We start from the raw sequence: 18,667 nt of genomic DNA, 5'->3' as shown, positions 1-18,667 counted from the left end.
GATTGTGCATGTCTTAGTATGAACTTCATACACAAGAAATGACTCTATTTCATGTTACGTAATGGGTCCTCAGACAGTAGTGAAAACAGTAGTGCTGTTCTCCTGCTATAAATCTGCTGAAATGTGACTCACTGAAACAGCACATAAAGAAGAGAACGTCAGAAAGGGGGAACAATTTGTCTTTCTCTCTTCTAGTTGCAAAGACTCCATGCTCATATAATATCCGTGCTCCTATATAATATGTTGTTTTTAGATTTATTTAGGATAGAACTTGGATTATGAACTGAGATAATTAAATAAAAAAAATTATACATATAAATATATAATTTTTATAAATTTAGTGCCACACAGTATTTGTTTTACTAAAGGAATTGATTCTTTGTGTATATAAATGTTTAATTTATTCTTTATTTTGTTATATTATGATTTTTTTATTGTCATTTTGAGGGTAAATAATATATTCTAATTAGAAAAATACATTTTGTATTATATATAAATTTACCTATATGAATATAAGTCATTTTACATAAAGAATCAAACTCCTTTCCACAAATTGAATTTAGAATTCATGTAATTTTTGGTATTTCATTTTTTCTTTCTTTTTTTTTTTTGTTGCAATTTTACTTTTATTCAGCAAGATTTCATTCATGCTGCCGTCACAAACTCTGAGCTACTGAATGTAAATATAAATTAAGGACAAATAGGAGAGAGTTGTTTTAATGTAATTTGATGCCGCACACTGAGAGTATAAATGTGGGTTTGGTGATGATAAAGCGTGTGTCTGTGGTTATTAACTGACTCTGTAGGTGCAGAGAAAAGTGTCAAACAGCCGTGTTTGTATGTCTTATCCTGTTGCAAATTGCGGCTAAAAGTCCTACATGACGGTAATAGATTGATAGCGGTCTTTACTCTGCACTTCAATAATGCGGCTGAAACAGGAATACTCCACATGTCTCTTATTCCATCTGTTTACGATGATTATGGGCACTATTTTGACGATCCAGGCGCAAAGTCCAAAGCACAGGGCGCAAAAGCATTAAAGGCGTGTCCGAATCCACCTACACTATTATAAGGACAGAAAAATCCTCTTTGCACTGTGGTGCATGGTCTAACGAGGTTGAGCTTATTCTCTTAATGAGTTATAGGTGTGTTTTGAGAATAAACAAATCAGAGTCTCATCTCCTATTTCCTTTGTGCCATAGCGATTTGCTATTCGTATATATTTCATCTTCAGTGCGAGAATGAGAGTTGAGACTCCTCATTCTTTACTTTCACTTTCACTCTCATGAATAAGGAAATGTGTTGTACGCACAAACATCTATTAGCCTATACATAATTAATTTAGTTTAGTAAGCGCAAAGATTTGTTTCAAAACTATTTCTAAATTCTGTTCTAATCTCCAGCAAATGAATAAATGAACAATAATAACAAAGTGTGTAAAAAAAAAACTGAGTTATATCCAAACACACATGCTATGCCCCACATGGCCTAAAACCTGACAGGTGAACAAATTTAAGTTTGTTTTTTAATAAAAGGAATATAAATGTAAATAAATACTACTAATAATAATAACATTATACAAAAGCAACTTTTCATGAATAAACTAATAAAGCCCCCTGAGATGAAGAAGGCACAAAGGCAGTGGTTTTTATATTTATGTGGACTAAAAAAATAATAATTTTTGTAATATTTTAATCTTTTTATTATTTTTCACGTGTAAAGATATTTGTGCATTACTGTGCATCCTGTGTGTATTAAGCAATGTTTAAGCGAGGCGCACAACTAACATGCTCTGTGCTGGACCTTGGACCAGTTTTGATCTGGTCTATTAAACAGTCTTTTATAGTTCCTCAAAATAGCAACGTGCCAGCAATGCGCCTTAACATGCCTCCTTTTTTAGACCAGAACGCCTATAGGCAAACATATGAGGGCAAATGTATTTGCTATTTAAACAGCGTACTGCAAAACGTCAAAACCACTCTTGCGCCAAGCTGAAACTAGCAAACAACAATTGCACTTGAAAAAGCTCTTGATTTGCAGTTTAAATCAAATCCTGCCTCCAATCTTCAGTGCTAAATTCACCCTTATCATCTATCATAACATCACAAGACAACTTTTCACCTCGACGAGAAATCACATCACAATTTAATGTCACAAGATCTTGTCACATACCATATATATATATATATATATATATATATATATATATATATATATATATATATATATATATATATATATATATATATATATACATATACACACACACACACACACACACACATATATATATATATATATATATATATATATATATATCTATATATATATATATATATATATATATATATATATATATATATATACATATATATATATATATATATATATATATATATATATACATATATATATATATATATATATATATATATATATATATATATATATATATATATATATATATATATATATATAGATATAGATATATATATATATATATATATATATATATATATATATATATACACACACACACACACACACACACACACATATATATATATATATATATATATATAAGAAAATTGATAACCTGGATGTCAGTGATTACAGTACATCAATGATTACAGCTATCTAACATTTTGGGATATGCTCTCCATTCAAGCATGAAAGTACAATTCAAGCACCCTGTGCAATGTTAGAGAAGATTGGGGATTTTGTGCTAAGCTAATTTATGATGACAGACAGATTTGTCCAGGCAATGAAACCTCTTAAACACTTTGCATGCTCACAAACACATGCAATCGTGCATGCACCATCCCCAAACACACACATAACATCCTCAAATGCTTAGACTGCCCTCTGTGGTGGCAAACAGATTACAATCTCCTCCTAAATGTCAGAGCAGGCACCCATCTTTAAGCAGGACTGTTCAAACTTCCTGCACTTCTTTGACAGGCCAGATGCATCCGTGTTCACACTGCGCCTAGTTTCAGGGCTTTGATGCCCAATCGCCACCATCTGTTTAAGCACACATCGCTTAGGAATTTCCCTTGGAGCTCGTGAGAAGATATGCTTGAGGAAAGATTCATCCTGTTCTCAGCTTTACATTTGTCTAATATTGTAGCACGCCAAACATGTAACAGATTTATAGGACACTGAACGTCCTGTTCCCTCAGCCTTTCCTGGTTAATGGCTTCATAGACATTGTACATAAACTCCCTGTATACTTAAAAGTGATCATTAAATGACTTATTGTCTTCTTCTGAAGAAAGAGAAGATTCTGAAACAAATAATCAATAGTTCTAAAAGCAAATCCACACACTTACACCAATGTTAATCATAATAAGGTTGTGTTTGGTAAAAAAAAAAAAACCTTTATCCTAAATGTCCGACATTTTGGTTATTCGATATGCGCTTTAAGTGGTGGACCAATCACAACAGACTTGTCCATCTGACCAATCAGAGCAGAGTAAGCTTTTGGCAAGGGTGGGGCTTAAAGAGATCCGATTCCTAATGCCAGGTTTACATTGGGCTTAGGCTTCAAAGCTTGACAGAGGGCGTTTCTGAGGTTGGGGCTGATGCGATTCTCATAGAAGCATCAGTCAATGAAATTAGTCCGCAATTGGTTACTGTCTGAGCTGACCATTTCACTTCCGTTGACGCTTGAAAAGTTGAGAAATTTCTAACTTCTGCAGGGAGCAACAATGCTGAAGTGAAGCAGATGGATCCACAATGCAGTTCGGCAATGCCTGACATCACCCATTCAATGTGAATTGGAAGTGTTGACACTGACGCCCCCGTGTGAATGTGGTGTAACACTATAACCACCGCTGGGTAAATTTTACTTGTCAATGTTATTCAATTGTACATAACAGATATTCAATAAGAAATTCAAGCCAACCAGTGAACGACCTTTACTAAAATTGCCTCATTTACAATTCCCAGATTTTAAAACCTGTTTGGATGAAACCAGATTTAAAAGAAATGTGTTTATATCTATAAGTGCCAGCTTGTGTCAGATTTTACCCGCTTTATAATGCCTGTATGTTTGAACTTGATCAGCAATGACTTTCACTTTATCTTTTTTATTCGCTGAGTTAGTGGTTATATTAAATAGGTCATAATAAATAAAATAAGTCAAACTGTAGAGGTATTATAACCACAAAAAGCCATGAATGATGGAGAAATAGGTTATGCGTCCAGGTCGCATCAGTCTCTAAAGGCTCATCTGATTGCAGATCCAGAACCTCTGTGACTCAACGATTGATCAAATTTACATGTTTTAGCCAACTCATGAATGTTCAAACTTTAATGGTGTTGGTGATGCTGTGCTCATAAGGGTGTATAATTTAGGGTTAATGAATATATTATAATTATAATACTACGTATCTCAGAAATGTATTTACTTACAATTCTCATGTGTAATTCTGACTGAAGCCGGCATAAAAAATCTCGAACTAAACAGGACAATAATAGGCTAGAGTTAATGACTAGAAAAAATTATTTCATGACCCTAGTCACTTCTTTGTTAACCCAGTAGCATTAATATGAAAGTGATATGTCGCTCTCCACATGTAGCGAAACCATAGAGCAAAACAGATGACAATATGGGAAAATGTAAGTTTGGCTATGGGCGGCATGTCAACAATGAGCGCGGAGGTTATCTGGGCACTGGTATACCATTCACTGAACTCGAACAAAGGCATTTCACATATTTTTAATTCAATGTTTAACACCCTATTCAAGTCAATGTTAGCACCCTACTTTAAGCAGCAGCTCGTTGACACCATCAACAATGCTGGCACATTTGTGTTAAAAGTTTGATGAGTCTCTCAATCAGTAAACAAAGTAGAAGCAGCTCGACGTACGCGTTTGTTTTTGGGATAGTAAAGCTAAATGTGTCGGATGTTTTAATAAATCTTGCCTTTAGTTTAATTTATTCTTTCAAGCTGTTGTATTTTGGCGGGTGGCTATAACAAGCTGTCTGTATAAACACACACACACAAGGACACACAGCACCACACTGTCTCTCATTCACACACATACACAAACATAGACAGCACCACGCAGCATGAAATCTGGTCGGGTCCCGCAACAATGCACAGGTACAGCCGCGGGAATGCATACAGCCAAGAGGAAAAGAGAGGTAAAGGAAAAGTCACGCCAGCAGGTTAAATGGGCCACAGTGCGAGAGAGAGAAATTTAAAACTTTCATTCCCTCAATCGCAGAGAAATAGGGGCTTCTGCTGTAATTGTCAGTGAAAGACAGATATCACACACACGCAATGAAATTGTGCAAAGTTGGTGCCAGGAGTGTTGTAAATACCCGCGCTCACCTCCCTCGCGCATATGAGGTAAATGACGTCAGTACATAATTACCGGTTATGATAATTACTGAACCGATACTGAATTGTCCGCATCTGCATCGCGGTGCACTGAAGAAACAATTAATTTTGACACCCCTAATATATATATATATATAAATTCTCAGTTATCTTTTAATCAAGCAAGTTTTTCATTTCAGCCCTATGATTGTTTGGCGATGTCACCGACCAGAGAGAGAGAGGTCGCAGTAAAGCACCAAATAGTGATGGGAAGTTCGGATCATTTTACTGACTCGGATCTTTGAGTCTTGTTCATCAAGATGAACAAATCTTTTTTCGAGTCTTTTCGTTCATTTGGTTCAAATTGCCAAAATATTATTAAAATGTTACGAATTGCTTCCAAACACATCTACAACTAGCCCAAAAGGTTGATTGCACGACAAATAAGTCATAAATAGAAAACTATAAGAAGGAGAAAATAATAATTCAATGTTTACCTGCTCTTTTGTCTATGAAGGCATTTTTGTCCTTTTGCTTAGCTCACCTCTTCATGTCTTCAAATGTCAGTGGTTTGTTCACGTTACACTGACAGTCACATATAATCTTAATCAATGCACAGTCTAAGCCGATAGGAGCCATGATCGTTCGTTCATCACGTGACAAAATCACTCAAACCCGAGGACTCAAGAGATGAACGGTTCAATTCTTTTTCCGGCTCTAAACGCATATGATTGGCCCATGATGAACAAGTGACTCAGACCCGATAGAGCACTCGAGAGATGAACAGATCAAAACTTTCTCGGGCTCTAAACGCGTATGATTGGCCTGTGATGAAGGAGTGACTCAGACCCGATAGAGGACTCGAGAGATGAATGGTTCAATTCTTTTTCCGGCTCTAAACGTGTATGATTGGCTCGTGATAAACGAGTGACTCAGACCCGATAGAGGACTCGAGAGGTAAGCGGATCAATTCTTTTTCTGGCTCTTAATGCATATGATTTGCTTCAGCCAATGTGATGAAGACTTGAAATTAACGATACTACCTGCACAAATGTGCACACGCGCGGATGAACGAATCACTCCCTGAGAGGACTCTTAGTTCCCGAGTCATATTGAAGATTCGTTCAAAATGAACGAATCGTTCATGAATGACCCATCACTAGCACCAAACCGTTTGTTGTTGACTACTGTAAAACAGGTAGAAGAAAAAATCGTCATTCTCGCCGCCATATGGATTTACTTTCATCGGCTAGACACCGGCCTAACAGCTCCGTGAATGGCAGTGTCGTCACTTATTAATTCGCGATCGGTAAATATAACTCGTGTGGATGCTACTGTGCTACTTGCTTAAAATAATAGCTTTGCTACAGAAAACACTACTGCCAAGCTACTGAGAAATGTAGTTAAGCAAGTAGCGTCACTAGTAGCGATTCTACTGCCCAACACTTTGCTCTTTTGATTTATTTAAAAACAACTGTTTATTAACAACTGTTCATTAGGTGAAAGGTTTGATACTGATTAGAGTTTGAAGTGGAGATGAGGTCTTAAAATATTCCGAGAATGTTTTTAAAAAGACTTAAAAAGGTATTGAAAATTCCTGGTTCCTAGGATTCCTGCATATACCTTGTGTGTGTTTTTGGAAAAATTGTGCTTTTAGACCTTGGAAGGATGTAAGCATATTGTCGGGCATCTACTGTACAAATCTGTTGTACTTCATAATTTGCTTCCTTATTTTGGATTTTTGAAAACTCCCATTCATGCAGTGTGTAACACAGCTCTTAGTAAATGAAAATAGGTTTAATCTGAAAGTGAATCTTGTGTAAATATAACGACTCGATCCTCTCTCTCTTAAAAAAACGAGTGAAACACCCATTATTGCGTGTGCAGACCCGGGAAAACTTGAACCCGCCCACCCACAAACCCTGTAGCGGATTCCAGGAGATCGAATTGCAGCATGCCATGAAGTCATTTGGAAAAATGAACAAATCATTTGCAAATCAATGGGATAATTAGTTAAAAATAAATGCATATAACAAGACTACAATATCAGCCTGTTGTTGGGCACTCACCAAATCAAAAAATAAATCTTTTGAAATCCGTTATAGGGCCACGTTAATGATCAGCTGAAGATGATGTGAATCCTGTGACGTTGTTTGTTGAGCATACACAATTGTGATCTCATGATTTGCTTTTTGATCACGTCTGTTGACAATCAGGCAGACCACAGCAGAAAAGAGACAGTGGTGTTTCTCTCCGGCTCACCCCATGGCACAAATGGTGCTCTGCTTTAGGTAATGGGGTCAGAGGTTAGCTATACATCTGGGAGTCTTCCACTCCTCCAAGTTGAACTTTCAGCAGGGAGAAATGGATGCATTAAGTAGATGAAGATGTTGAGCTGCTACTACAGCATTTACACATGTGCTGTGGGTTTAACACTCTTGTAAGTAATAAGTGATGTCGTTGTGAAGAAATATAGTTTAAACGTTTAATTTTCCACTGTAAAAGTACAAGTTAGACCACAATAGTTTTCAATGTCATTCTTTTTTAGCGTATTATGTGCTTAAAACTTTGCATAACCAATCAATGTAGGCATCTAACAAGTTCAAAATAATAATTTATTTAATTTCAAGCAAGTTATTCAGTAGTTTGTGGCCTGTTTTAAAATGATTCTACACTAAGTTTGTTCTACTCACCCAAATGCAGTACAATAATATTGAGAAATGGCTAATATCTGAATTGCCAGTATCAACACAAGTGTTCTGCATCACACAAACTTTCTGAAATCACTATATTATGCTGATGTTTGAGCTCAAGAAATATTTGTTATCAACAATCTTAAAAACAATTGGCATTTTAGATGGAAATTCTTATGCATTTGTTTTTTATATTATTAGATAAATTAATAAAATCAGGTATAAAAAATCTATAAAATTTGAATAAAAATGCTTAGTTGAAATAGAAATCTTCTGCAATGACACTTTTAATTTATTTAGTTCATTCTTATTGGGTAAAGTACAGTAATGTCCTTAAGAAATTGACCCCAATATTTAAACAAGAGTAGTAATGGAACAAACATCTTGAAAGCTTATAAGTAAACACGTCAAAGTTGTCAGTATGTTGCATTTTTTGAGTGCTATGGATCTTGTTGTGATTTTAAAAATGTCTAGTAAAACCAGCTCTGTTATTTATGAATCAGAAAAGAGAAAGTCTATGAAGACATCAAGGTAAAAGAGACTGACACTAACCTTTTGCACATCAGTTCAATCCTCATAAGTCACTTTTATTACTTGTGTGGTTGAGATTTCCCACGGGCACCATAACCACAGAGCACACACACACACACACTTTTGAAAAGAAGGATCCATGTGGCCAGTGCTGGCAACATGTCATTTAAATTCACATAATACATACAGTGCTCAGCATAATTTAGCACACCCCATTTTGAAAGTTTATATTTTGGTATTTGGTATTTTGGTGCGTTTAAACAAAACAGATTTATTAAACATATATATTTATTAAAATAATATAGAAATTGAAAGATAATACAATTAAATTCAAGCAAAATATTGAAAAAAAAGTTACCACCTAGCAAATTTCAACAAAATTTTTTTTTGCTTCTCTTGATTTTTCCTCTTTTTTTAAATTTGTATTTAATATTTTTCTATAACATACATTTGGGTGTACTAGTTTTTGGAGTTATCGTGAGCTTCTGATTCGGCTTCAGTACTGACTAATCTAATGTATATGCAGAAATATCATTTGTATAGCTTCCTGTTAAAAATAAGAATTTAAAAGATTTGTGAGGGGTGTACTTATATATGCTGAGCACTGTATGTTCATTCAGACCAGTGAGGCATATTGCAAGTACATTTGAGTTGTGAAGCAGAAGGTGACTAAATATTTTAATGTAATTATGAACACAGTCAATCATATGGTGTAGAGTTAATCACTGTCAAAATGTTTTGTTTTGTTTTGTTATGGCCAAACATTGTGTGCATAAATGCAAAGGCAAACCAAGCCATGTCACCTTTGAAAACAACAATAATTCTGAAAATAAATATACATTTAGAATTCTGACCTTTTTCGGTAACACTTTAGTTTGATGGTCCATTTGTGTATTAGTATCAGTATTAGACTGTCTGCTTAATATATACTATTGCTCCTACAACAGACATTTAGCTGACTATAAGAAACTTTTTAAGTACATGTACACAAACCCTAATCCCAACCCAACAGTCTACTTATGATCTGAATATTAGTTGGCATGTAGATGCAAAGTAATTAAATTCAACAAATGGACCATCAAACTAAAATGTTTTCTTACAAGTGCAAGTCTGCATTTAACAATTGCAAGACCTTTGGTGGCACCAAAAAGTATCCTTGCTAAAAAAAAAATCACCTGCTGCTTAAGAAGGTTTATTGCCAAAACCACGGGAAATGTTGGTACAGAAATTGCTAGATGGATGTAATGCATAAGATATTGAGTCATAATGTTAAAAAAGTAAAGCCAAATTTAATAATGCTAAAATCTTTCAGCACAAATGAAATGAATATTTTACACATTTGTTTTTTTAAATTGTAATAAGTTTAAGGAACATAATCATCATGTTTATGATTTTTTTGTTCTTGTTGCCCTAACTAACCTTAGCTGATTGTTTGTCCCCTGAGAGCGCTTGCAGTAATCTTTTTTATTGTTCCCGATGAAGCATTTAGCGTCACACCAGCCTCAGCGAGAGGCCCTCTAAAGTCATAACAACACTGCAGCGCAACACAACCCAGCAGGCCAGTGTCTTTCCACGCATGTTTCATAGAAACACTTGACAGAATGGGCTTATTCATCTTTATCTCTCATTAAAACGACAAAACAACTTTTATATAATGTAAACCAGCGGAAGCTGATAGAACGCAGGAGGAAAGACATGAGCATTAACATTCATTCAGCAAACAGATAATTTCTTCCAGTTAAGGGTTTGTTTGCTTATACAGGTTTATCTCATTGGGTATTCCGCAGCTCAACACCTGAAATAAACGTATAATTGATAAAAAAAAGCATACCTGTAGTTTGAAACCTTCACGGGTACCACTCTAAGCAAAGTTTATAGAGTTTATCCTGGAAACACCTCATTAGACCAGCAATAATCTGTATTGAGCCCTATTATATTAAAGTGACTCTAAATGGAGTGAGAGACGTGTAATGACCACTGGCCTGACCCTTGTTTGATCTGCTGGCCAAAAGCTGAAATGATGATTGGAAAGACCCCTGCACTTTAGACCTTGCGATTCAACCAGTAGTTGAACTCCAATCGGACACATCCCCTAAATCAAAGCTGTCAAGCCCTAATGATCCTCATTAACAATTTCCTCCAGGCAATGCCAACATCGCTGAACTACAACAGCGCTCACGTTCATGCTGACGTTTTCTTCAGCGCAAGAGCTGAGTGATAAACAGAGAGGGCAAACGAGATCAATTCAGGAAAAGAAAGATTTAATTCGGGCTGGTTTGGTCCGTGTGAGAGCTTTTGCATCACAGTGAGCTTGTTGTTAGGCTCGCTCAATACACCGAGGACAGCTCCGAGTTCCAACACGGGGTGCCGTTTCCAAAAAATGTCTTGGGGGAGACACAATGTGACAAACGTGATACTGAGCTGATGGATTCTGAAAGGAAATCAAACAATATGGGTGGGATAGGATTTCAAGCTGCACATAGACAGGTCTTTTGTGGATGTGAAAACTAAAGAAGGCTGGACTTGAGAACTCAAACATTGACAAAGAGACCCTCTGACTGGGAGTTTGAATCTGGGAAATGTAACAATCTATCAAACTTAGGCTCTCTGCAAATATTTTTCCACATCAAATATGCAAAACAAATATTGGCTCTCTCATAATTCACTGCTGAGTGTTTACGGCGGTGTAAATGTAAATTTTGCATCGAGATGTGACATTTTATATGTGCATTGCTGGTAAATCGGCTATATTAATGTCTCATCGAGTTTGGTAAACAAAATATGTCATTTTCTTAAACTCTGAATTTACATTCTGCGACTCCAGCTGAAGTTATGCTTGTTCAAAACAGAAAAACATAATGACCTTGGGTCCATTCAACTGTTCATTTCAGCAGAATGCAAAGTGTGCTTTTCATAAACATGACTAAATAAAGTTTGACAGGCACAGATATAATTTGCGCAGACCTTTCTCTTTTGATTGAGTTCAGTTCTATTCAAACACAGAGCTTTCAAAAGTAAGGATAATTTTCAACACGATGTCAGGACTGTATACAAAAACATGCAGTGCTGGTCATGGGAATATTCGTTTTGCTAACTCGAGAGAAATATTACACCGCAAAGGGGCTGGTTCCTTTTAAAATGCCAGTGGCTCCAACTGGAGTAAAATCATTTGAGGATGTTTTGATGTTTCAAGTGCGTGATGATACATAACATGGCAAGCCGCTCATTTCTGCCCTTTTTACGGGCATTTGTGGCAACAACAATGGTCTCTGATTACAGAATAAATCAAGCAAACACTGGTGTCTTAAATGTTGTACATTACCATTGCACCGTGCTGCTGTTTTAAGGGATGCAGTGAGCACTGCTGCTACCTTGTGGGCACCAGAGGCCCTTCAAATTCAATTATATTGTCTGTAAAAAAAATGCAGGGAAAGTGGAGGGATGGCAGAGGTCCAATCTGCTTTGGAGAAATGATCCACTCACCAACAAGTGGTTCCCTTTTGCTATGCCTCCCGCAGACATTGCAAGCCATATCCACACTTTAGATATATCAGCATTGAAAAGAGATGTGGATCTCCTCTGAAACTAACTGCATCTGGCCGGAACATTATTACCAGTATGCTTGATGCCTAAGGGTCATTGAGGGAGCTAACAAGGACAGTGCGGTTGTAACATGTGGCAAGCAAGTGGGGGAATCTTTTATCACACAGAGATCACTAAGCATGGGATACATTTGTATATGTATACAAAGTATACATTTTGAATTTGTTTTGTTGGATTTAAATAAAACTGCTTGCAAATTCCTTTATTTATTCCAATCATTATCAGATATAATTATGTATAGGTTAAGATGTACAACAGTGGACATTGGACACTGTCCAGGTTTTTGGGCAAACCCTTTGATGGTAGTTGAAAGCTTTCCAGAACTCTTCAAGTCTTGGATTTATTAAGAGACTTTCTGTGCAACACATTTAAGAGGCCGTTTGGCTAATTGAAATACCCACAGTCATGTCTTGCGGAGTTCCAGCACAGCCTTGTCTAAAAAAGCTACGCGGCATGCACATGAGACCCATATGTCAAAGCTTTTTTTTATTAGCAGCAATGTGTGTGCAACCTACTAACGAAAAAGTGCAGAGGGAGTTTTCGCGGTGTGTTGGCCAGGTGCTTCAAGCTCACAGCCGGAATCTAGACATGCTCCAAACAGTAAAACAAAATTGAAATTCTTCTGAGTATTTTAGGACTGTTTGTGAATGAGTGTGATGATATGTTCAGCTCAGAATAAAAACACCTGTCATATGTTTTAAATTAATAAAATCTTGAAAGTAAGTCATTTGTTGCAAACGACAAGGGAGTTACAACAGCAATATTAAAGATAACTGATGTGCTGCGTGATGATCAGGAGTAACTTCCAACGGTTTGTACAGAAAAGAAAGACTCCCCTGGTAATTTCAAATTGGTTCCAGGAAACCTGCTATGAATAAATCTGCGCCCTGAAAAGCAAGGATCAACATTAGGGCTTTCTGCTTCTCGGCAGCGCAGCTCCATGCACAGCAGCTCGCGCCCACCAACATCAGGTAAGGTTTATATTATCTGCTGGATGTTTGAGTCCGAAATCAAAGGAGGCAGGAAATAAGCAGTGCCATTTCTTCTATGGGACCCACATGTGAATGAAAAGAGGAGAAAAACAAGCTTTACTCACTGTACGGATCGTCCTTGCTTTTGGTGCCATTGACTTTTCCGTTCTTATCGATCCTGAGAAAGAACTTCTGGTAGGAGAAGAGTTTCCTCCTGCGCACGTCCCCCGTGAGGTGGTTGTAGCTGCGCACATGCCGCCCCACCACGGCAGACGATGAGGAGTTGGTGCCCCTCGGGGCACGGATAGCCCTGTGGGTGTCATGGCAGGCCACAGGCAGAGCCGAACACAGGAACAGAAGCAGCAGCGGCAGGGAAAGGCAGGACAGACGGAACCAGGCTGAGGCACCCTTAGTCACTTTCCATTTGCACATTTTCCTGGAGCTCGGAAAACTGGGAAGAGCCTCACAGAAAGGTACATGCTGAAGAGCTGGATGGGAGAAAGGGTGATGCAAGGAGGTGAAGCCCCGTAAAGCGTCCGTAGTGATCGTGTCTGCTTAGGCTGCTCAGGCTGGATCCATTTCCCCTCGTGTCCAGAAGGAATGTGTCAACATCCATAACTCAAAACACCTCTGTGGGAAACCGCTTCACCTCCTCCTGCTCTCCCACATACAATCCACTGCAGAACCTCTGTCGGATGGGAGAAAACAAGGACTGCAAGAAGCAATGAAAATGTTCTGGAAAAGAATGGCAAAAATGACCCAAATTCAACAGGGTAGCAAATCTGTTCTTGATGAAATGAGAGGAATCCACAGTAGGAGGAAAAAAGTGTAATCCCTGCTGTGTCCAGCTCTCTCAATGTCCTTCTGATTAAGAGTGTTTCCCTTCTGCTTACCACTGAAGTGCTGAGAGAATCCCGAGGTGGAGCAGACTGAGCTCTGACACTCCTCTCACCTTATTTATTTGGTTCAGGGCCCCAGATGTAATCTCTTTAACTAATAGGGAGACTATAAGAGGCAGTCAGCTTTGAAGATCCGCATTTGCGCATGCATGTTTTGCTTGCATGTGTGCGTCAGAATAAGAGGCGACGAGGGGCATTTTTCCTCGCCCCTCTCCTATCTGTCTCACTATGTTTCTCCCAATTGCCTCACCCACTCTAGTGTCTCCCTCTCTCTCACTGCCCCTCCCACCGCTTTCCCTCCCATCTGTTCTGAAAGTCCCATGCGTTGGCCCGTTCAGGTCTCTTCTGGCTAACTGCTCCAACCCCCCCAACCCCAACCTCGTGGCATGTGAGTCTTATCAGAGACACCTGGAGCTGATTGACGCTTTTACCCTCATTTACCGCGGTCCTCATCAGTTTCTGTCTGATGGTAGAAACAGCAAGACTAGACTGTACCTGAACTGTTTGTACCTCCATACCCTAATATATATTTAGTTTATAGCAGCACTATAAAAGTCTATTCCATTAAAGTTTACAACAACAAAATAAGACATCAGTGCTGTCGTGGTACAGAGCTTATCCTGAAAAACATCTTTGTCTCGAGTCTGGTTTATGTGTTGTTTAATTTCCTTTTCATATTGTCTGACAGAATCCGTATCTCCGCTCATTCTCCGCTTGTTCAACATCTTTCTCTGTTTTTCATAGGAAAAACTGAGCCAAACTCAACTTCTGCCAAGCAAATATCATTCATATCATATTTGGGCACATCTTCAGTCCTAAATTCCAACCTGTAGGGCATCTAAGAGTCGAGCCAGTTAGTACTTTAACTAAACAAGGTGCAAGAGACACATTTCTGTAATTACCCAACTGATTTCTAGACATTGAGGGGGTGTCCTAAAGGAAAATGTTTGTTCTCTGAAATTCTCAGGTCATGTTGCTTAAGTATTTCAGCTTCATGACATACTTATCTTGCATCAAAAGATCTGTTGGAGTCACAAAGAAGCGAGGAAGTCCACCACTAACTGAGGGAGATGTTTACTCATTATGGGTGGGGGGAAGGGTTGCAAAAGAAGAGGGAAAGAAAATGTGTTATTGCAACCAAGCTTGCCCAGTGTAATTGATTGCATTCATAAAACAGTATGATCTGTTGTCGAGATAATATCTGAGCAGTCTCTTCAGATTTGGCAACTATATTTTCCAATGTGCTCCGTGGACCAGTTGCCAATTTCTTTCATGGTTTACTCAGTACCTCATATTGTTTTGCAAAGTGCATTGCTTGGCAAATCATTGTCATTATTGTCAAAAGTTCAAAGTACTGTTTCTCACATTCTCATTTACATAATGTCATCAGAATGGCAAAGATGTGGGGTGCTGTTCTTGTTCTTGGGTCCATGCTTAAAACAAAACTTCACTGGCACTGGGTCCCTCTAGTGAGACAAATTTTAACAACAGGAGAAAACCCGAAACCTTAGACTAATCCTTTCAAAGGCTCATGTTTGAGGATGAATGGGCTGTTTTCAATCTAAGGTGTCTTGCCTTTCCACACAACCCCTATGAGCTCCGTCTACATCTCACTGGTCTAACCTGGAGTCCTCAGAAGTGTTGGTTCAGCATTTAATCTCACGTCTCCCTGCAAACACCTTGGTCTTATCACACACTTCCTCTGTCAGACATTTCCTGCCAACATTAGGGACAAGGAACCAATCAGGAGAATGAGAACTCTGGGAACTCTGATTATTGCTACACACTTAATTGGATTTTTAAAGAGGAACTGAATGTTCTTCAAGTTTCGTGGACCACCCTGGACAGCAGATGAAAGATAAAAGGGCATGGATGACATTGTGACTTTTGTGTAAACAGCTTTTTTTTCCATTTAAACCTGTGATATATTTCTCTGAATTATCATTTGCTATTTTCTTATACATAAATTAATGTCTTTGTGTTTTTTTTTTACGTGAAAATATGTATTTTTGCAGTTCCATCTTAGAATCTAAGTTATCTTAAGAATTTTTATTTGCTAAGTTTCAATTATTTTTATGTAATCATTCATTCATTCATTTATTCATTCATTCATTCATTTCATTTTATTTCAATTTAATTTAATTTAATTTAATTTAATTTACTTTAATTTAATTTAATTTAATTTTTTATTTTATTTTATTTTATTTTATTTTATTTTATTTTATTTTATTTATTTTATTTTATTTTATCTTATTTTATTTTATTTTATTTTGAGCCAGCTGCTAGCTCTCTGCATCTCTTACATGGTCACCTACTGAAGCTAAGCAGGGTGACGCCTGGTCAGTAGCTGGTTGGGAGACCACATGTGAAAGCTAGGCTGCTGCTGGAAGTGGTGTTAGTGAACCTGCAGTTTGTGTGGATCCTAACGCCCCAGTATAGTGAAGGGGACTCTATATTGCTCCCTGAGGGCCGTCTTTCCCAGGATGTACTTCGAAAAGAGTAGGGTATCCCCCTTTTATAATCGGCTTCATCACTCTGTTTTCTGTTTACCAATCAGCTGGCATGTGGTGTGCAGTCTGGCGCAATATGTCTGCTGTCGTGTCATTGAGGAGAAGATTCCCCCAATGTGTAAAGTGCTTTGAGTGTCCAGAAAAGTGCTATAAATGTAAGGATTTCCTATTGTTATATATATTTTTATAAGTAATATAATTGCTATAATGGGCAACGCAGTGGCGCAGTAGGTAGTGCTGTCGCCTCACAGCAAGAAGGTTGCTGGTTCGAGCCTCGGCTGCGTCAGTTGGCGTTTCTGTGTGGAGTTTGCATGTTCTTCCTGCGTTCGCGTGGGTTTCCTCCGGGTGCTCCTGTTTCCCCAACAGTCCAAAGACATGCGGTACAGGTGAACTGGGTTGGCTAAATTGTCCGTAGTGTATGAGTGTGAATGAGTGTGTGTGGATGTTTCCCAGGGATGGGTTGCAGCTGGAAGGGCATCTATAATTTCTATTAATGATTATTTTTGACAGTACTTCTTACAGGATTAACTTTAAAAAATGAAGCATTTAAAGGGTTAATAGCCAATTTTGTAGTATACAAGCTTGAATTAAACAGCATTATTCCTTTGACATAATGAATATTCAACATTTTTTGCATAAATTTAAGAGAACTCACGTCAAGTTAGACCAACAGCCTCAAACACATTTTCCATTAAAAAGGTACTGTAACTTTGGCATATTTGTCTACATCAGAGCATTTTCATGGCTATCCCATGAGTATTAGGCTTACTCGATTTGACGTTGTTTTCATTGGCCAGCTAAATAAATAAAATGTCAATAAATAAATACAAATCTGCTGACCAAGTTTTTCTTTTCTTGTCCTCTCAAATAATCATTATCATTTTAAAGCAGAGACTCCGGGCTACAGACTGCCATTCACCAAGATAACCTATCTATGGAGGGATTTGTGAAAGGAGCGAATATGAGACAGCCAGAGGATTTTTCCCAGCCAGCCTCTGCCACTGAATGTCCTGCAGTGTTTCTCATTGTTTGCTGCCTCATAAGAGATAGCCAAGAGAGCCTGAGAAAACTAAAAAACAGCACTATTTAACGGAATTCAATCTGTCCCAATAGATTTGAATCGCTAACTTACATGTCTGAGTGTAGATTCTATCTGGCTAATGAGGGGCCTGAATCCTTCTCTGTTACTTCAAAGGGGGTGAAATTCTACCTTTCTTGCAGCAAGGACCTTTGCCTGGTCTCTCTCTTTCAGGTGTGTCACTGTGCAAGCTAAAAGAGCGGGTTTCAGCCACTTCCAAAGGACTGTTTGTTCCTACGTTCTATGTTGAAAGCTAAATATGGGTAAATATACTGGCCAGTTTCAAAGCCTACATTTATCTTGCTCTCGTTTAATCCAAGATTTTCTTAATGATTAATTTACAAGCCAACCACAATATTTAAGAGGAAACTCCAATACCGTTCCTGCATTTCTATGCAGGAATGGCATTGGGCCCCTAAGCTTCGTACTAATAAGCTAATATGTTATCCCACTTCTGAATGGTAAAATGCAGTTTGTATAATTCACTTCAGCCACAAGTGACACTAAAATTGTTTTAAAAACTGTTTTACACCTCTGACAACCTACAATGTGAGAGCAATTTGCCTTAATTTCTTAAACATCTCCATTTTTTGGTGTTTTTTTTTTTGTACCAGAAAGACCTTTCAAGATTTATTATGCTTAAACGAATGCATAAATTTGAAAATCTTTATTATTTCACACACCAAAAAGTTCCAGATCATTGACTGTAAAAGTTGAGTTGACTCAACCAGACAAATCGTTAAATGTCATTGTGCTTCTAGGTGTGTGACATTGACCTCTGGGCTTTTGAACCTGTGACCTGCCACAATCCCGAAGCTCATTCAATAGCACTAAGTGATCAGCACCTCCAAGACAAAGACTCCAGCTGCCTGGTGTTGAAATATGCATTAGGTAAGTGTTCGCTATTTCTAAATAATGCATTGGTTAGATTAGTTCTAGTTTCAGGGAAAGCGAAGCGGGATGAATAAATGATAACACAATCTATCTGGATCTCTAAAGTGGCAGCTCATGGGTGTCAGGTCCTCATCAGTGGACAATGATGTTTAAAAATG

The 18,667-nt window shown here is 37.7% G+C and overlaps 1 protein-coding gene and 1 long non-coding RNA gene across 5 annotated transcripts in view; one reads left to right on the top strand and one right to left on the bottom strand.

Annotated features, from left to right (window-relative positions):
- The window catches only part of fgf10a (fibroblast growth factor 10a), a 36,222-nt gene extending 21,992 nt beyond the window's left edge, over positions 1 to 14,230 (bottom strand). Inside the window, 1 exon segment of the mRNA NM_182870.2 lies at positions 13,254 to 14,230. Coding sequence (NP_878290.1) covers positions 13,254 to 13,560 — 307 coding nt within the window. The 5' untranslated portion in view covers positions 13,561 to 14,230.
- The window catches only part of si:ch211-262i10.2, a 55,974-nt gene that overhangs the window by 25,110 nt on the left and 12,197 nt on the right, over positions 1 to 18,667 (top strand). For all 4 annotated transcript variants that reach the window (XR_015520238.1, XR_015520239.1, XR_015520237.1 and 1 more), the window contains exon 4: positions 18,377 to 18,506. This is a non-coding gene — a long non-coding RNA (si:ch211-262i10.2). The remainder of the gene's footprint in view (positions 1 to 18,376; positions 18,507 to 18,667) is intronic.

This window comes from Danio rerio, chromosome 21 (genome assembly GCF_052040795.2).
Source record: "Danio rerio strain M-AB ecotype USA chromosome 21, GRCz13ab, whole genome shotgun sequence".
Taxonomy (NCBI): domain Eukaryota; kingdom Metazoa; phylum Chordata; class Actinopteri; order Cypriniformes; family Danionidae; genus Danio; species Danio rerio.
The sequence above is the reverse complement of the archived record's forward strand: the minus strand, read 5'-3'. Positions and strand labels throughout refer to the sequence as shown.